The following is a 16688-nucleotide window of genomic DNA, read 5'->3' as shown; positions in this document are numbered from 1 at the left end:
TATTTCATAGTTTCAAGTTTCCACTTATATCGGCAGTTCCTAGTGACTGCATTTTCTTTTGTTTTGTCTTCATTAAACGAACGTGTATTAGTTTGTATAAAATCACTCTTAGTTCAACAGAGTTTGTCCATAAATGTGTAGGTGAACGCGGGCGTCATGAATTGTATGAACCGTCATAATGAAAAATTTTTTTATGATCTTGAGTTCATTTTGACGGTTACACGAAAAACTGCTATAAATAAATCTTCTATTTAGACATTATAAGTATTTATTGTTTATTTATTCCATATATTACTTCAACCAAAACTATTTTGTACAAAAATATTATGAAATTTTTTGTTTTTCTATAAGTAATTAAAATTTTTGAGTAAAATTAATATCTTAAATATTTTTCAGCATAGATGTTAACTTATGTATATAACAATTCTAGAAAATAAAAAAAAAGGTTATTTGTCTTTCTTTTAGACTCGTTGTACTGTTAATTCATTTTCACCGGATTTTAGAAAGTGTTTAGCATATTCTGGTAGTGGCGTTACTAAAACTCTTTGATCTGTACATTCAGATAGAAATTTTTTAAGATTTGTGCTTCTGAATTCCCATCTAGAAATATATATTTATATTTTTATCTATACACATATACACACATACATATATATCATATTGTGATTATTTGAATATTGTATTGTGTTAAATATACTGCCGTAATTAGGTAAAAGGCAGTAAATGCTTTCATCTAATTGTGGCAGTATACAAGCAGTAAAAAAATTATTAATCTTAAATTAAACTTAAATACATAGTTTTATCACTTTATCATAAATTATTCGGATTACTTGATATTAATATTAAATATTATATTAATTAAAACATACACTGAGAGAAAAAAAATTTTTTTTCAAGTATTTTTTTTTACTTATTTCTGTGAATACTTAGAACAAGAAATTTTTCCTAAATTGAAGTATAATATTTCTTATTTTTAGCAACTATTGCTTCGATCTAGTAATATAATACTAGACACATAAGTTACTCGTCACAAGCAATTATTTCTTGAATTCAGTTGACATATTTCTATATTCAAAAAAGCAATTACATAAGCCAAGAAAAATCTTTCTTGGACCAAGGAATTTTTTTCCAAGCAAGAATATTTTTCTCTCATGTCAAGAAACTTTCTTTTTAGCTAAAGACATTTTTCGTATTGAGTCAAATAAAAAATTCTTAAGCTAAAATAAAAAAAAATTTAAACTAAGCAAAAAATTTCTCATCCCAAGTGATTTTTTTTTTAGTTTGAGAATATTTTTTTCTCAAGTCAAGAAACTTTATTCTTGGCTAAAGACATTTTTTGTATTAAGTCAAAAGAAAGTTCTTGAACTAAAACAAGAAAAATTTTAAAGTAAGTGAAAAAATTTCTCAGCTCAAGTGATTTTTTTTTTCAGTTCGAGAGTATTTTTTTCTCAACTTAAGGAATTTTTTTTCATGGTGTGACGAGTTACAACATTTAAGTATATAAAAAAAAAAAAATTATCAAAAGAAAAACAAATAAATGCAAAAAAATACAATGGTGTAAAAAAAAAAATAAATAAATTTAAATGATTAAAGAGAAAGAGAAAAAATAAGGCGAGTGAAAATAACAAAGTGTGCAGACGCAGAGTGCAAAAGAAAAAATTAGTACCAGGAGTCGCCGCTAGGCGCAGAAGAGCGCTGCAAAATTTTCCTAGTTGGACAGTTAGAATAGAAATAATAAGTTCCGCTCGAAGGAGTGGAAAAGTCACTCTGGCAACTACTCGCTACAGGAGAATTTCCTAGTAGAAGAGTTCAAGTACCCTCGGGGAAAATACTTGTGAGTAGATTTTTGGAATGTTTTTCAGTCATATCAAACAGCGCAGAGGAATCCGAAGAAGCATCCATACGGATTATGTTTTAATACTAAATATAAATGTTACTTAGTGAACTTGAATATTTTATACACTAAATGAGAAAATTTGATTATTATACTTAAGTATTGTAATTACTAAATATAAATTTTTAATTACTGAACTTAAGTTGTTCAGATACTAAATGAAAATTTTCAATTATTATACTTAAGTGTTTTAAATAATAAATGAAAACATATAATTATTAAATTTAAGTATTTTAAATGCTAAATTAGAATATTTAAATATCGATCACGAGTATTTTAAATACTAATCTTCAATTTTCAATTATTGAACTTAAGTATTTCAACTACTAGATGTGAATTTTTATTATTTAATTGGAGTATTTTAATCATTTATTTCAATTATTTTAGATACTAAATTTCAATTTTCTATTATTTAACATTAGTATTTTTTTACTAAACCTGAGTTTTTAGTATTAATAGATTTCACAAGTATTTTTACTAGAATTAAGAAATTATTTACTTGGTACTATTTAAGTATCTAAAATACTTGAATCAAGTATTTTTACTTGAAAATATGCACTTTTTCCTCTCAGTGTAACTTTAAATCATCCTATAAACATGGTATGATTAAATACACAGGTCCACAAAAAAAAGTGGTGTGTGCTGGAAGTTAGACTATAATTGTCTGGCGTGTTTTTTCCTGCAGAACACTAATCTGAAGTCCGAATTGGGGGTCAAACTGCGGATATTCGATAAAAATAAAAAAAAAACCGATAAAAATCACGGTTTGGTAATTTTTTCAACATGATAACATTATGACGCGGTTTTTGCTTATTTCTCTCTGTAGTATTCAACCGTAATTTGCACTTGCATAGATTCATTGCCTATTCTGTCTCATTTCCAAAAAATATAAAATCGGTCAGTTAAATCGGTACATTCACCGGTAGAAACCTGTTCCCACGGAATGGTTGGACTACGATGACAACTGCCGTTTAATGGGATGTGTAGAATGATTTTCTAGTCAACATTTCGTGGTATCAAGCCAGCGAAGGCGCACTGTAATGCAGGGAAGCGTTAAAATATGAGGATGATGCCGTAGTGTGTCCGACGACGAGTTGACATTGTCTTCGTCGAAGTCGAAAAGCCCTCATACTTAGACCAAGGGAGGTATGAGGGTTATCACTTCTAGGGTGGTTGACTTAACTGCGATCGGGTCAGGTATTTAAGCATGCGGGGTTTATTTATTTTAATGGATTGTGATTTTTCTGCTCAATATTTCGCTGGAGCTTCTAGTACCCGAGACAGGCACGAATGTTTTGGAAATCCCAATGTCTTTTGCTTTGTTTGTGCGAAATACATAAGGGAAAAATATTTAAAGAAGCTTACAAATTGATTCGTGACTTTGTATGAAAAGTGCTTGGATATGAAAGTTTTTTTTCATCTCAAAAATTGGATTCCTAACTCTGTTTGTGGTTTATGTTACAACATGATTAACCGATTTGAAAAGGATTAGGTTAAAGAGAAACTTAAATTTAAAACTCCAGCCATGTGGAGAAAGCCACTTGGTGCAACTAATTGCTACTTTTGCACGATAAATGAAAGGCTGTGCACATGGGCCGATTGCATAAGGAAAAAATTTCTTACCCTTCTGTGTCAAGTATGCAACAACCAGTAGCAAACTTTATAGGCTTAGAAGATGATGCGTCACGAGAAAGTTTGACTAGTGGATTAGACATAATACAAGACAAAACATTGTGGCAACTATGATAAAAAACTTTCAGAGTTCAGGTTGCCTAATGAATTTGAAGATGCATTTTCTTGATTCTCATCTCGACCAATTTTCGGAGAATAACAGAGACTTTAGTGACAAGTAAGGAAAAAGATTTCACCAAGATCTTAAGGAATTTGATCGGTGATTTCAGGGACAGTGAGGAGTAAATCTGTTTGCAGATTACTGTTGAATGCTACAACGGGAAACTCAAAAGAGAGGAAAAAAGCGCATCAGAAATTCACTGCATAGGTCATTTAAACAAAAGGGCCAGAAAACGACGAAGTCTATAAGAACATTATCGCCATACAGAAAAATTTACTATATCGTGGTTTTTATCGGTTTTTTGGGTTTTTCTCGAGTATTTGCAGTTTGATCCCCAATTCTGACTTCAGATTCGTGTTCAGCGAGAAAGAGTACTCCAGAAAATCATAGTTTGACACCCAGCACACATAACTTTTTTTTGTGGACCTGTGATATTGTTATAAGAGCAATGAAAACATCAACTCACATTACTTTCGATTTCTAATTATGTTATTATTTTAATTATAAGATATTCTAATGTTATTATTATTATTATTCACAAAAAAAGTATTTCATTACTTACTGCATATTTATTTTAACGTTATGTAACTTTGATGCGATTTTCGGATCAGCCCATGGTACACCCCGATTTTTTACTATCAATGACTCTAAAATTATCTCATCTCGACCAAAATATTGCTCAAGGTGCTTTCTTCGATGTTGGTTTTGCTTAAAGTCAATCCCTGTAGGCCTGAAATAATTATGAATAATGAATATAATTAGGAATTCAAATAATTAAGGAAACAGAAAAAAGAATGGATTATTTTGAACAAAAAAACTGTTCGATGGATTAACTCATAAATTTACGGGGCTATTGTGAATAGATTGAACTGTAAATAGATTGAAACATCAGTAATTAAAGACAAAGCCGTCATTTTTCCTTTAAAGGCCGAGATCTCAGCAAAAAATTGTTGTACAGGGATGAAAAAAAAAAAAAAACACAAATTACAGCTGAATAAATTTTTCAACTGAGCTTGGCATTTATTTAACCGAACGAAATTTTCCTAAATCTGTGGACGCAAAGAAATTAAATCTGGAAAACGGTTGACCCTGTGGGCCAGCCTCGAAACTTTCCATTGTTTTCGAGCTCGAGAAGCTCAAAAACATTATTGTCGAGCTCTTCGAGCTCGAAAAAAGTCAGGTTTTGTATCAATCTCCGAGAATTCGAGATATTAAAAATAATCAATAAGGATCGTTTTTTAACGTTTTGCTCACAATTATGCTTAATTAGTTCAATGTTTTTCGACAGAAATTAATAGAAGCGATAAGACGGAGAGTAACATGAACTTAAAATTAAACCAGCGAGTTCAGATATGAAACATACGGAACAAAATGTTAAAATTATTAATTTTTTTAAATCTGTTAAGATGATAATATTTAAACCTACGAACCGATTGCAGTTATTTATCTAGCGATCATCAAACACTTGGAAAGCAAAGGTTCGGTATAATTTTTGGAACATATAATGATTTACATAATGGCAGCGGCTGAGGCAGCCGTTCGACACGCGCGTGGCTCAGGCGATCACCAAAGTTAAGTAGATCGAGCATGATTGCTGCTTGGCTGGGTGACCGTTTAGCCACGCGTCGGGTTCGAACGAAGGTCTCTGACCGTTAGGCGCGGAATGAAGATTCAGTGATCAGTAAAATAGGAATTTTATTGATCACTGAAGCCTCACCCAAACCGAACTGTACTGGCTAGGTTTCCTCTGTGGTTTTCCTACACCACTGCACCTCCACCGCAAGGTGAGGTAGTAGAGCATCACCGTAATTGACGCAGTACAGTATAAAAGCACAAGTCGAGCCTCAGCCGCAAAAATAAAGGGAGAAAGAGCTTAGGGAGTATAAAAAAGGAAAGAACTTCGGGCATTAGAGGGTAAAACATTGTAAAAAAAACTGCAGAAGTTGTACAATTGGAGCACATTAATAATAATGACTTAAATAATGTGTTATTCGGGAAAAATCAAGTAAATTGTTATTTGTTTAATTTTTCATCACCGATATCTTAGGAGCTAATTAACTGATTTTGAAATTTAAAGCGGCATTTGACGCCGTTTTTCAGCCTTTGACGCTTAATAATATTTTGAATCAATCGATTCAGCGATTTTAAGTTTATTAGAAAAAAACACTTTTTTGAAATTTGTTCACGATATCTCTTGAAGAAATGATAAGATTTTGGTAGTTAAGGTGGCATTCGACGAGGATTATTGAGTTGTATAGCTTATTAAAATTAAAATTCGCTGAATTCAGTCTTTTCGAAGATATTCGAAAAAAACCGTTTTTTACTTTTCTTTCCCCAACGATTATCGCTCGAGCAAATTAACTGATTGAGATAGTCCAGGCAGCAATTGGTGCGGTTTATTGAGTTCAAGAGCTGATTAGAATTAAAAATCTACCGATCTAATTTTTTCGAAGATATTTGAAAAAAACCGTTTTTAATTACTTCTTGTAACAGTGTGTTTTTCATTTTCGACTTGAAAATCGAGCGCGAATATTTAGATCAACCTACAGCCATCTAACACACTATTTGTATGTTAATTAACACTCATCAGTCACTTTGGGCCATGTCAGAGGCCCCCTAGATCGAATTCTACTTGAATTGAGACGACAATCGGGTAGTTCCACGCCCCTAGAATTTTCCTATAAAATGGCCAATAAACACTTGCTAGAGGACTTAGGCCCTGGCTACCACCCTGAGTGAACCAGTAGGGTAGTGTACTGATGACGCTTGGCGAGGTCCCTACTCTACTACCAGAGCTCATTACAATTTACTTGAGCCGGCCCAGCGATAAGTCTAGCCACATCTAGTCATTTAGTCCCAGTGACGACTTTTATTAAATTTATTGTATATTAGGGCATTTCAAAAAAAACAAGAATTTTTTTTTTCTCGGAACCAGGCTCAAAAGTTTCGTTTAGATGCCAAAATAGGCCTCTGAAAATATGAGCCCTTAATATTAATATTAAGGTAGTCCGCATTGCACTTTTTGATTTTCCATAAGAATAACACAGGAAAAAAAAAATTTTCTTCTTCTGATTTTTGAAACTAATGAACCGTAAATTACATTGTAATGTCCATCACATATTTTTGTAGAGAATTGAACGTTCTACAAAAAAAGTCTCTTATCATTTTTTGATAAATTCGTCTGCACGAAAGTTATTGGAGCTGGAAGTCAAATCTACAGAAAATTTCGAGATCTTTTTACTTTTCCAGCAAAACTATTAGACTTATCAAAAAATGTCATAGGACTTTTTTTGTAGACAACTTTATTCCCTACAAATTATTTTCAATAAAATTCATTCAAATTCCGCATTGTTTTCTAGTTATTTTCATTTAAATGCCGAGCTCATAAAAATAATAGTTTTCTAATCGATTTTGAGAACTTAACGTTAAAATGAAAATAACTAAAAAACAATGCGGAATTTGAATGAATTTTATTGAAAATAATTTGTAGGGAAAAAAATTGTCTACAAAAAAGGTCCTATGACATTTTTTGATAAGTCTAATAGTTTTGCTGGAAAAGTAAAAAGATCTCGAAATTTTCTGTAGATTTGGCTTCCAGCTCCAATAACTTTCGTGCAGACGAATTTATCAAAAAATGATAAGAGACTTTTTTTGTAGAACGTTTAATTCTCTACAAAAATATGTGATGGACATTACAATGTAATTTACGGTTCATTAGTTTCAAAAATCAGAAGAAAAAAAATGTTTTTTTCCTGTGTTATTCTTATGGAAAATCAAAAAGTGCAATGCGGACTACCTTAATATTAATATTAAGGGCTCATATTTTCAGAGGCCTATTTTGGCATCTAAACGAAACTTTTGAGCCTGGTTCCGAGAAAAAAAAAAAATTCTTGTTTTTTTTTTAAACGCCCTATTGTATATCCTTGAGTTTGGTCGTCCGGTATTAATAGCCGCAGTGATTATTTTGAAATATTATTTGAATAACGTTAAATTGGTCATATAAACATATTTTGAGTCAAATTTCTAATAAAGTTAAAATAAAATTGAGTTGTGCCGATAAAATTTGAGAGTGTTACCGCAATCGTTGCTGTTCATTTCCAGGGATTTTCTACCACCGAAGATTGGGCCTACATCGTTTGCTGTCTACGCTTATTGAGGGCCATTTTTCACCTACAACTATAGGGATGAAACACGCAGTAAGGTACACCATAAGTGGGATTCCATTTTCCCCCAATTAAAATTATACTTGGTCTCCTACCACGTAAATTAAAATGTTAAAAATGATATACTAAATTTGATCTATATTAATTCAATGAAATAAAATTGGGGAATTCTTATATGTAACAAATTGGGGAAAAATTGATTAAATAAAATATTTTTCTTGAAAATCAAATCTTTACTGAATAAATTACCAGGCTCTTTTCCTTTTATAATTTTTTAAGCGCAGATTTCAAGGAAACGAGGCGAACCCCCAGCTCACATTAATTAATTTATTAAGTAAATTATAAGTGACCTTGGCCAGGACAAGAGCTAGCCCAGTAACTTGGCCACCGGTTATATTCTTTCTCTAACGATACTTCTTAAACAAATCAACCGATTGAGATGTTTCTTGCGGTTACCAAAGCGTATTAAGTAACTCCAGTGCTGATTAGATTTTGGAATCGATTGATCAAGTTGTTTTCGAGAAATTAAAAAAAAAACTAAAAAAAAAATTTTTTTTTTTTTTCGTATTTCTTCATTATTTTTGAGTCTATTCAATTGATTAATCTAAAATTCACAAGAAAGTTGATGACTCAAGGAGCTCGCAGGGCCAACCGTTGCCCAAATTTTTTTATTCGCGATACAACCATTTTTTACTGAGAAACAGCCTTTCAAAAATCACTACAAAATTTATAAAATTTTTCCGTTTCCTCAATTTCTCAGATGAGTGTAGTATTGCAAAGTTTGGAACCATGAATAATAAATTATTAAAATATTTACCCGACAATCGCAGGAGCTTCTTCAAATTCCTCGTCAATACACATATCATTACCTTCGACGGCATTTCGTTTTTTAATGAGGTGAATTTTTATTAGCGAACTAATATTCTTACCAGAAAGTAATATTTTTTTGCATTCAGAGTAGCCAGTACTTTTAACGATAACATGTAAAAATTCTTTAGATACTGTCTTATTTGAACAAAAAAAAATATCTTGCTCTAAAAATAGTGCAATACAAATTGGTGATAAGCGACGTGTTTTCTTTTCACGAATAATTATGAACACAATGTCATTATACACTTCTGATTTAATATGCATTTTCATTTGTAGTGCATTAAAACAATGTGACATATTATTTTGAATTTCATGAATTCCATACTCATTGTAATAATCATCTTTACGGTTTTTCAGTTCATATGCATGCCACATTTTCCTATTTGAGTGACGGCTGATATCTGGAAAACATAATCGTATCAATATCTTTGTATAAAGATATATAAGACATTCTATACTTAGTTGACGTTTCTTTCCCATTTTTTGAATATTTATATTATATGACTGCAGAAAAATATTTTATGATTTTAAGTTATTTACATGATAAATAAGTAAATCATTTTACAACATTATTATTTTAATCATGCATTATCGAAAAATAATTTTTAACATCCCAGTAAGGAAATAGAAGATTTTCGAAAAATTCGGGAAATTATTGTTTTCAACCCGATTTTCAAAAATCGAAATTCCATCAGCTGCCGATGTTTTGAGGTCCTAGGCAGCTATTCTGACTGTTTTCAGAATGATTTTCGAGTGTATATAGGGCATTCCACGCCAAATCGAACGGTTTGAAAAATTTTAATTTTTGATTTCCTCTATTTTTTTTTTATTTTTGTGTTCCCATCAAAAGACTCTTTTTCCGAGATGTTGAGATTTTTTTGATAACCGGTTCAAAAGATATTGAATTAAAAAAAAAACCGCTTTTTTACTGATAACTTCTTAGGGAATTGTTAATAATTAAAAAAGACTAGTGATTATTTTTTAATACAACTTCCTGCAATAAATATTTTCTTTATTTAGATAAAAGTTTTTCAATTATTAACAATTTCCTATACTTGTAATAATAAAAAATATACGTGAAGTTTTTCAAAAGACATTGAAAGAGAGAAGCCAGTGATAAAATTTGGGAAAATAGAGAAAAAAAATTATTTTTTAATTTTCAAAAATCGAAAAAAAAATAGTAGCCATCGAGAACCCACGACCAGACCGGCCTAAAAAGTTGTGGTTTGAGTAGTAATTCACTGTAAAAAATTTTGAAGAAAATCAAAATATGCACTCACTTTAAAAAATGCAATTTAAATTTTAAAAATCAAAAAACACGTATTAAAACACTCGAAATAATTTTTTTGTATTTTCTTTCGAAAAGTACATGATAAAACGATAGTTTTTTATTCAGTGAGTATTTTGATTTGAACCATTCGCTAAGAAGTTATCAGCAGGAAACCGTAAAAACGCGGTTTTTTTTCAAAATTCAATATCTTTTGAACCGGTTATCAAAAAAATCTCAACATCTCGGAAAAAGAGTCTTTTGATGGGTACACAAAAATAAAAAAAAATTGAGGAAATTAAAAATTAAAATTTTTCAAATCGCCCGATTTGGCGTGGAATGCCCCATATGTATGTGTGTAAACTTTTTACAACTTGTTAACTAATCATTCGATTTGAATAGATTCGGTGGAAATTGAAAGAGCTTGCTAGCTATCAACTTTACTGTAAATTTAACATCAATCGGTCAAATATACTTGACGATATATAAAATCAATAAAAATAAAAGATTTTTTCTTTTTAGTTTTTTAAAAATTTCTAAAAGAAGGCTCAATCGATCGATTCCAAAATCTAATCAGCTCTAAAACTCAATAAAACGCGCCGATTGCCGCAAGAAGCATCTCAATCGGTTAATTTGTTCAAGAGATATCATGGGAGAATGAAATGGTGAAAAACGGTTTTTTTTCTAATAAATTCAAAATCGCTAAACCGATTGACTCCAAATATGTTTTAGCATCGAAGAGTAGAAAACTGCGCCAAATGATGCCTCAAACATCAGAATCGGTTTATTAGTTCGTAAGATATCGGCGATGAAAAATTGAAAAAATAACAAATTACTTCATTTTTCCCGACGAACGCATAATGTAAATCGTTATATGTTCCGAAAATTATACCGAACCTTTGCTTTCATCGTATTCAATAATCGCTTCATAAATTATTGCAATCGATTCATTAGTTTAAATAATATCAATCAGAAATTTTAAATAATCACTGATTCTGGTATTTTTTCCGTATGTTTTATATTCTAACTCACTGGTTAAATTAAATTAAATTTAATTTAATTTTTCGAATTCTCGGAAATTAATACGAAACTCAAAAAGCTCGAACATGTATTGACAAGAGTGTTTTCGAGCTCCTTGAGCTCGAAAACAGTGGGAAGTTTCAGGGCTGGCCCGCAGGGTCAACCGGTTTCCAGATTTTTTTTTTAAATCTGTTTGTTGTCATTTTGAAAAATATAATTTTTTCATCCTACACGGAGAAAAAAATGTAGTAAATTTTACTAAAAAATATGAGAATAATTACTAAATTTGGATAGTAATCTTGAAACGCTTATGATTTATATGAAAAATTCATAAACAAATAAATATATTTCACAAGTCGTATAGTAATTTCTCATATTCTGATTTTAGAGTACTTATTATATCGTTTAGTAAAATTTATATGTCAAATATGAAGTATTAAAAATCCGATTATTAATAGTTACAACTTGTTTAGTATTGTCTTATATACTAGTTATGGAAAATCTAATATATTGCATATTAATTTTTAGTTATATTTAGTAATTTTTATTATTTGAATATGGAATTCAATATAAACTGCATTAGTAAACTTGGCTATATTTTTAGTAAATTTGACTATCCCGTTTAGTAAATTTTACTGTATTAGAATGGAAATAAATGAAATTGAATTTTTAATAGGTTTTAACTTTTTATTATTATTGCTATCATTTTGATTATTATTCTTATTTCTGTCATCTGTATTGGTGTAGGTATCGATTTTTATTTTTAAAAAATCACTTGTTTTAACCGAGATTCGAACGCTGATCACCCGCGCGCGAGTCTTTTCCTATGTCTGACCGCCCGATGTCTCTTTTGAACAAAGGTTTCTGAATTTGTAATACATATTTGTATATGCTATACCCGCCAACTTTTAATTTTATCTATACATAGTAGAATTTACTATACAGAAAGTAAAAAAATATAATCGTGTTAGCAAAAAATACATTACGCATAATAATTTTAAATATCTTCTTATGTAATAATTGCCAACCAGTAAATTTTACTAAATGTTTTGTAGTAATTAAAATACAGAATGTATTTATTCATATCTGTTAGTAAATTTTGTAACTTACTATAATGTTACTATAATTTTATAATTTTTACGATTTCAACTACTGCAGCTACATACTTGATTCGAGTGTTTACTTGATTTATCAGTTTTCAATCTGAAATTAAAGCAAGGAGATAATGGGCGCATACTAAAATGCGCGGCGAGCACCTGAAGTGTAGCGCAGTGGCGCCATTTTTGCGCGAAGTTTTGCATATTTAAGTTTAACGTATTTTTTTAATTTACTCAAGCGTCATCAAATTAAATTGTATTTAAATAATGGATTCAGTGATATTTTTAACGAATATTGTGACAAGCGCGGCTTCCTCAGAAGAAGATGAAGATAAGAATTGTTGCAAGCTATTAATGTTCTAAGACAACGTGAAACAATAACTCGCATTGACGGATACGTGGAAAATATTATTCCAAAAAAACGATTTTTTTTAATTGCTTCGACAACGATATCTGTCGAACGGATTATCCGATTAAGACGTTCTTGGCGGTGATCAAAAGCTTTTATCAAGTTCTATAGCTGATTAGATTTTGGAATTGATCGGTTCAATAGATTTCGAAGTATTCAGAAAAAACGAAAAAAAATTTGTACTTTTTTCTAATTCTTAAATATCTCAGAATCTGTTCGACTAAATGATCTGAAATTCATTGGAAATTTAAGTTCAGAAGAACTATTTCAAATGCCGCAAGAACCATCTAGACCGGTTTGTTCAATGAAAAGATATGAGAAGTTCACATCCACACACACACACATACATACCTACATCTCTCTGTAAATGTCAGAATAACATCGTAGTACCTTCGAACTTCGACATCTGATGAAAACTCGATTTTTTAAAATCGGGGTGAAACCAATAACTTCCCGAATTTTTCGAAAATCTGCGATTTTTTTTAGCGGAAGTTAAAAATTTTCCCTGGCCCGTAGATCTTTTAAAAGAAAAAACAAATTTGTAAAATTATTGTTTCACGACATTTCTCGACTGAGCGTTAACTGTAAATTTAAGCCAATTTCGATAAAACATTACGAAACTAGAAATTTCAAGCTTCAAAATGCTTTTTTTTTACATCTCGATACAATTATTTTTCACAAAGTTACAGCTTTTCAAAAATCACTAAAAAATTTAAAAAATTGTTCTGCGTGGAAAATTTGATCTGAATGTAAATAACGATTCTAAATCCTAGACGAAAGGAAAGTGTCAAGTCGATACAACACTGCAAATATCGAGATAGTAAACTAAAGAATACAACTGATATTTTGTTTGTATTATTCTCATTTTGATTTTTTAAGGCTGAGCCGTACCTAACAAAATCTCGAACTTAAAATTTTTTATTAGGGGAAGGTGGCCCAAAATGGGTACCCCGCCTAAAGCGGGTAGGCCCTTGTACGCCGATGCATGAAACACAAGGGACAAGGTATGCATATGTCGAGGTTACCCGAGTACTTCCGAGTTTCGCTCAGTCCCAAACGAGCATTAATGAAGCGGTATGGCTTAATTACACGCAATTAAAAAAAAATTAATCATTTCTTTAAAAAATTAAAGGTATATAGTTTCTGATTATTCAAAATCGAATACACTTATTATATCGTTGATAATTTTCTATTATTTTGAGCCTATTTAAGTTAAAATTGAGGGAAAAATATTAGCATTTTGTTTTGAATTATTTGAGTTTAGCATCACTTGGATAAAAAACGTGTTCTCGGGCAAAGCGGGTAGGGCAAAAACTGCTAAAGACTAATTAAAATAGTCTAAAATTATTTTTTACCGATACCTGGTGCGTACTGTACAGTAATACACCAAAATCTGCAAAAGACTGAATAATTAGTCGAATATTATTATTTATATAATTAACGAAAAAATTTAATTACAAGTTACCGATTAAATAGTCATGTATATTGAAGTATTGCTATATTTAATAAGTTAGTCATTTAAGTTGTTAAAGACTGATTAAATGAAACTAAAATTATTATTTAAATATCTAAAATAAGTATACTTTCCTTAATTGTAGTGCCAACCCGCTTTGCCCGAACGGATTACCCGCTTTAGCCCCCCCCCCCCTAGGGCAAAGCGGTTTTTCGGAGTGTTTTTTAATTTTAATAATAAATCATAAATTAATACAAATTTATACAATATTGCTTATTGATTTTAAAGATCGATAAATCCTCTATCAAAAAAAAAATAAATCATTATTGTTATCATACAAATACTAGATTTCCTCGGCTCTTAACGTTAACATACCCGCTTTAGGCCACCTTCCCCTACGTTTTTAATATTTATGGGATTCGAATGATGAAAATCTTCCGAGGAAGTTCATCTTCTGCTCTTTGTCGGGGGCTAAAAAAATCGCTGTGATAATAATTATTTAATAAATAATTAGAATTCTTAAATTCGAGATTTCGTTAGACCCGGTCCAGCCTTAAACACTTTTTATAAATCCTAAAAATGCTATAACCCTTTTATAATCCCTTTATTATATATTTATAAGTAGAGGTTTAGAACGCCAGAGTTTTCACTTCTATTACGTGTACTCAGTTACGGGCGATCTTATTTTTTTCAAGCAAGGCAAATCGATAAAAGGAATTTCGTTAATAAATAATTATATTTTACCAATAATTTCCAAACGATTTAAACGATTCTTCAGGTCTTTTTCACTTATTTTTTTCGCCTATAACAAATATAGCAATAGATTTTACACTTGTCACGGTAAAAGAATATTTTTAAAATTACCTACACTTACATTAATTAATCGATTGATTACTTTTAATACGTTTGATGTAGTAAAACTTTCATGATTTTTAATTAAACAAGTTCTTATCTGATTCCATGTTATCTCTGGAAATTCTGGCAACACAGTCGACTCTAATTCTTCAAACTTAAACTTTTGTAAGACTGAATTAAGTTGACTCTGCTGAGATTCTAGAAAAAGAAAACATCAATTCATTTATTAAATTTATTTTAATTTTTGTAATTAATGAACTAACTAGTTTTTTCAATTAACATAACCGGGATTAAGTTTATCCATTTTGTTCATATTAGTGTTAGTATTAATCAACTGTAAATACTTACGAGTCATTTTTTTTTATTTGTACGTTAAATGTTAGTTTTATTTGTGAAAATAATTACTCGAATGATCCGTAAAAAATAAAAAAATTAATTTATAATTGAGTATGTACTTGAAGAAATCGAGTTTTGTTATGATTTGTCAAGATATATATACAATACACTTGTCAACAACTATATACAAAGTCACCTGACATCGACAGTGTGACAACTTTACTCCAAATTCCTCAAGGTTACTACATTTTAGTAAGCTTAAAATTTCCCTTCTCGATTGTTATGTCCTCAGTGGTCTCAGGTGCCTCCACCTGTTAATTAATTAGTGAACTTGAGATCCATAAATAGGCGCGCATTTAAATTTCATTTGAAATTATATATTGATATCTTACAACACTTATCGCGTCTTATCAATATTTAGTCAATAATTTAAATAATAAATCGTCGTGGCACATACTTATTAAATTATATATTTTTATTATAAGAAACTTTAAATAAATAGCTAATAGCCACTTTAGCTTGAAATTGACAGTAATTTGATGTTGAGATTACCTGAAATCTGCTACCAAAATTTGCCGACAATTTCACAGCTAAAGTTAAAAAGAAAAATTTGCGCTTAATTTTTCTTCAATTTAGAGGTAACTTTTTACCCTGATGGCAAAGTTGGCCACAACTTGTCAACAACCTACTGCCCCAACTCCAAGTTGGCCACAAAGTTGGCATTTTCATAAGTTAACGGCAACTTTCCGAGAAACTTGTCTACAAGTTGCTCAAAACTTGGTGACAGGTTGCGGCAGTAGATTGTCGCCAAGTTTCTCAGCAACTTGTAACCAACTTGTAGTCAACAGTTACACAAGCTGAAAGTTGTCGTCAAGTTGGTCGCAACTCAGGTACACCAACTTTCTGATCAGAAACTCTGGCTATCAGGGAATGCGTCTACGATTTGAGGGTAAAAAAATACTTTGCAATTTTTCAAGTCAAATTAACAATAAATTGACATAAAATTTGCCTGAAAATTGATGACAACTTTTTTCTAGTCAACTTTTGAAGTGAATTTGAATTCTAATTCGAGTAGTAAATTTACGTCAAATTGTACAGTAAGTTCCCTAATAGCCACTTTAGCTCGAAATTGACAGTAATTTGACATTGAAATTGCCTGAAATTGGCTGCCCGAATATGGAGGGAATTTAGAGGTAACTTTTTATTAGAAAAAAAAAGTCAGTAATATTCATTCTTACCATTTCAAAAGGTAAGCAAATTTATACATAAAAATGTCTACAATTTGAGGATATAAGTAGTAATACTTTTCAATTTTTCAAGTCAAATTAACAATAAATTGATGTAAGACTTTGCCGAAAAATTGACGAAAAATTTCTTCTAGTCAATTTTTGAAGTGAATTTGCATTCTAATTCGGGTACTATAGTATAGCAAGTTGTAAACACAAATTGCCGTCAAAAACGGAAAAGTCCGAAGTTGACGGAAATTTGACGAAAATTTCAAGGAAACTTTTGCTAAAGCAAACTGTGCTATT

At 30.6% G+C, this 16688-nt stretch overlaps 1 protein-coding gene across 1 annotated transcript; it reads right to left on the bottom strand.

Annotated features, from left to right (window-relative positions):
• Window positions 1–262: 262 nt before the first annotated feature.
• Window positions 263–15330, bottom strand: LOC130677051 (uncharacterized). Its single transcript, XM_057483611.1, has 6 exons — window positions 15169–15330; window positions 14840–15018; window positions 14710–14767; window positions 8667–9120; window positions 4249–4416; window positions 263–600 (listed from the first exon to the last, which is right to left on the bottom strand). The coding sequence occupies exons 1-6, from the start codon at window positions 15173–15175 to the stop codon at window positions 462–464; spliced, it is 1005 nt and encodes a 334-aa protein (XP_057339594.1). The 5' UTR covers window positions 15176–15330; the 3' UTR covers window positions 263–461.
• Between the last annotated feature and the right edge of the window lie 1358 nt (window positions 15331–16688).

This window comes from Microplitis mediator, chromosome 11, assembly GCF_029852145.1.
Source record: "Microplitis mediator isolate UGA2020A chromosome 11, iyMicMedi2.1, whole genome shotgun sequence".
Taxonomy (NCBI): domain Eukaryota; kingdom Metazoa; phylum Arthropoda; class Insecta; order Hymenoptera; family Braconidae; genus Microplitis; species Microplitis mediator.
This window is presented reverse-complemented; position numbering and strand designations above follow the sequence as displayed.

Bases quoted from the DNA above. Each gene is read 5' to 3' on its own strand.
- LOC130677051 (XM_057483611.1), bottom strand. The intron at 9,121-14,709 runs GTAAAATATAAT...TATGTTTTCCAG, and splicing joins AAATCGTTTGGAAATTATTG to ATATCAGCCGTCACTCAAAT. The intron at 601-4,248 runs GTAAGTAATGAA...ATATATTTCTAG, and splicing joins AACGTTAAAATAAATATGCA to ATGGGAATTCAGAAGCACAA.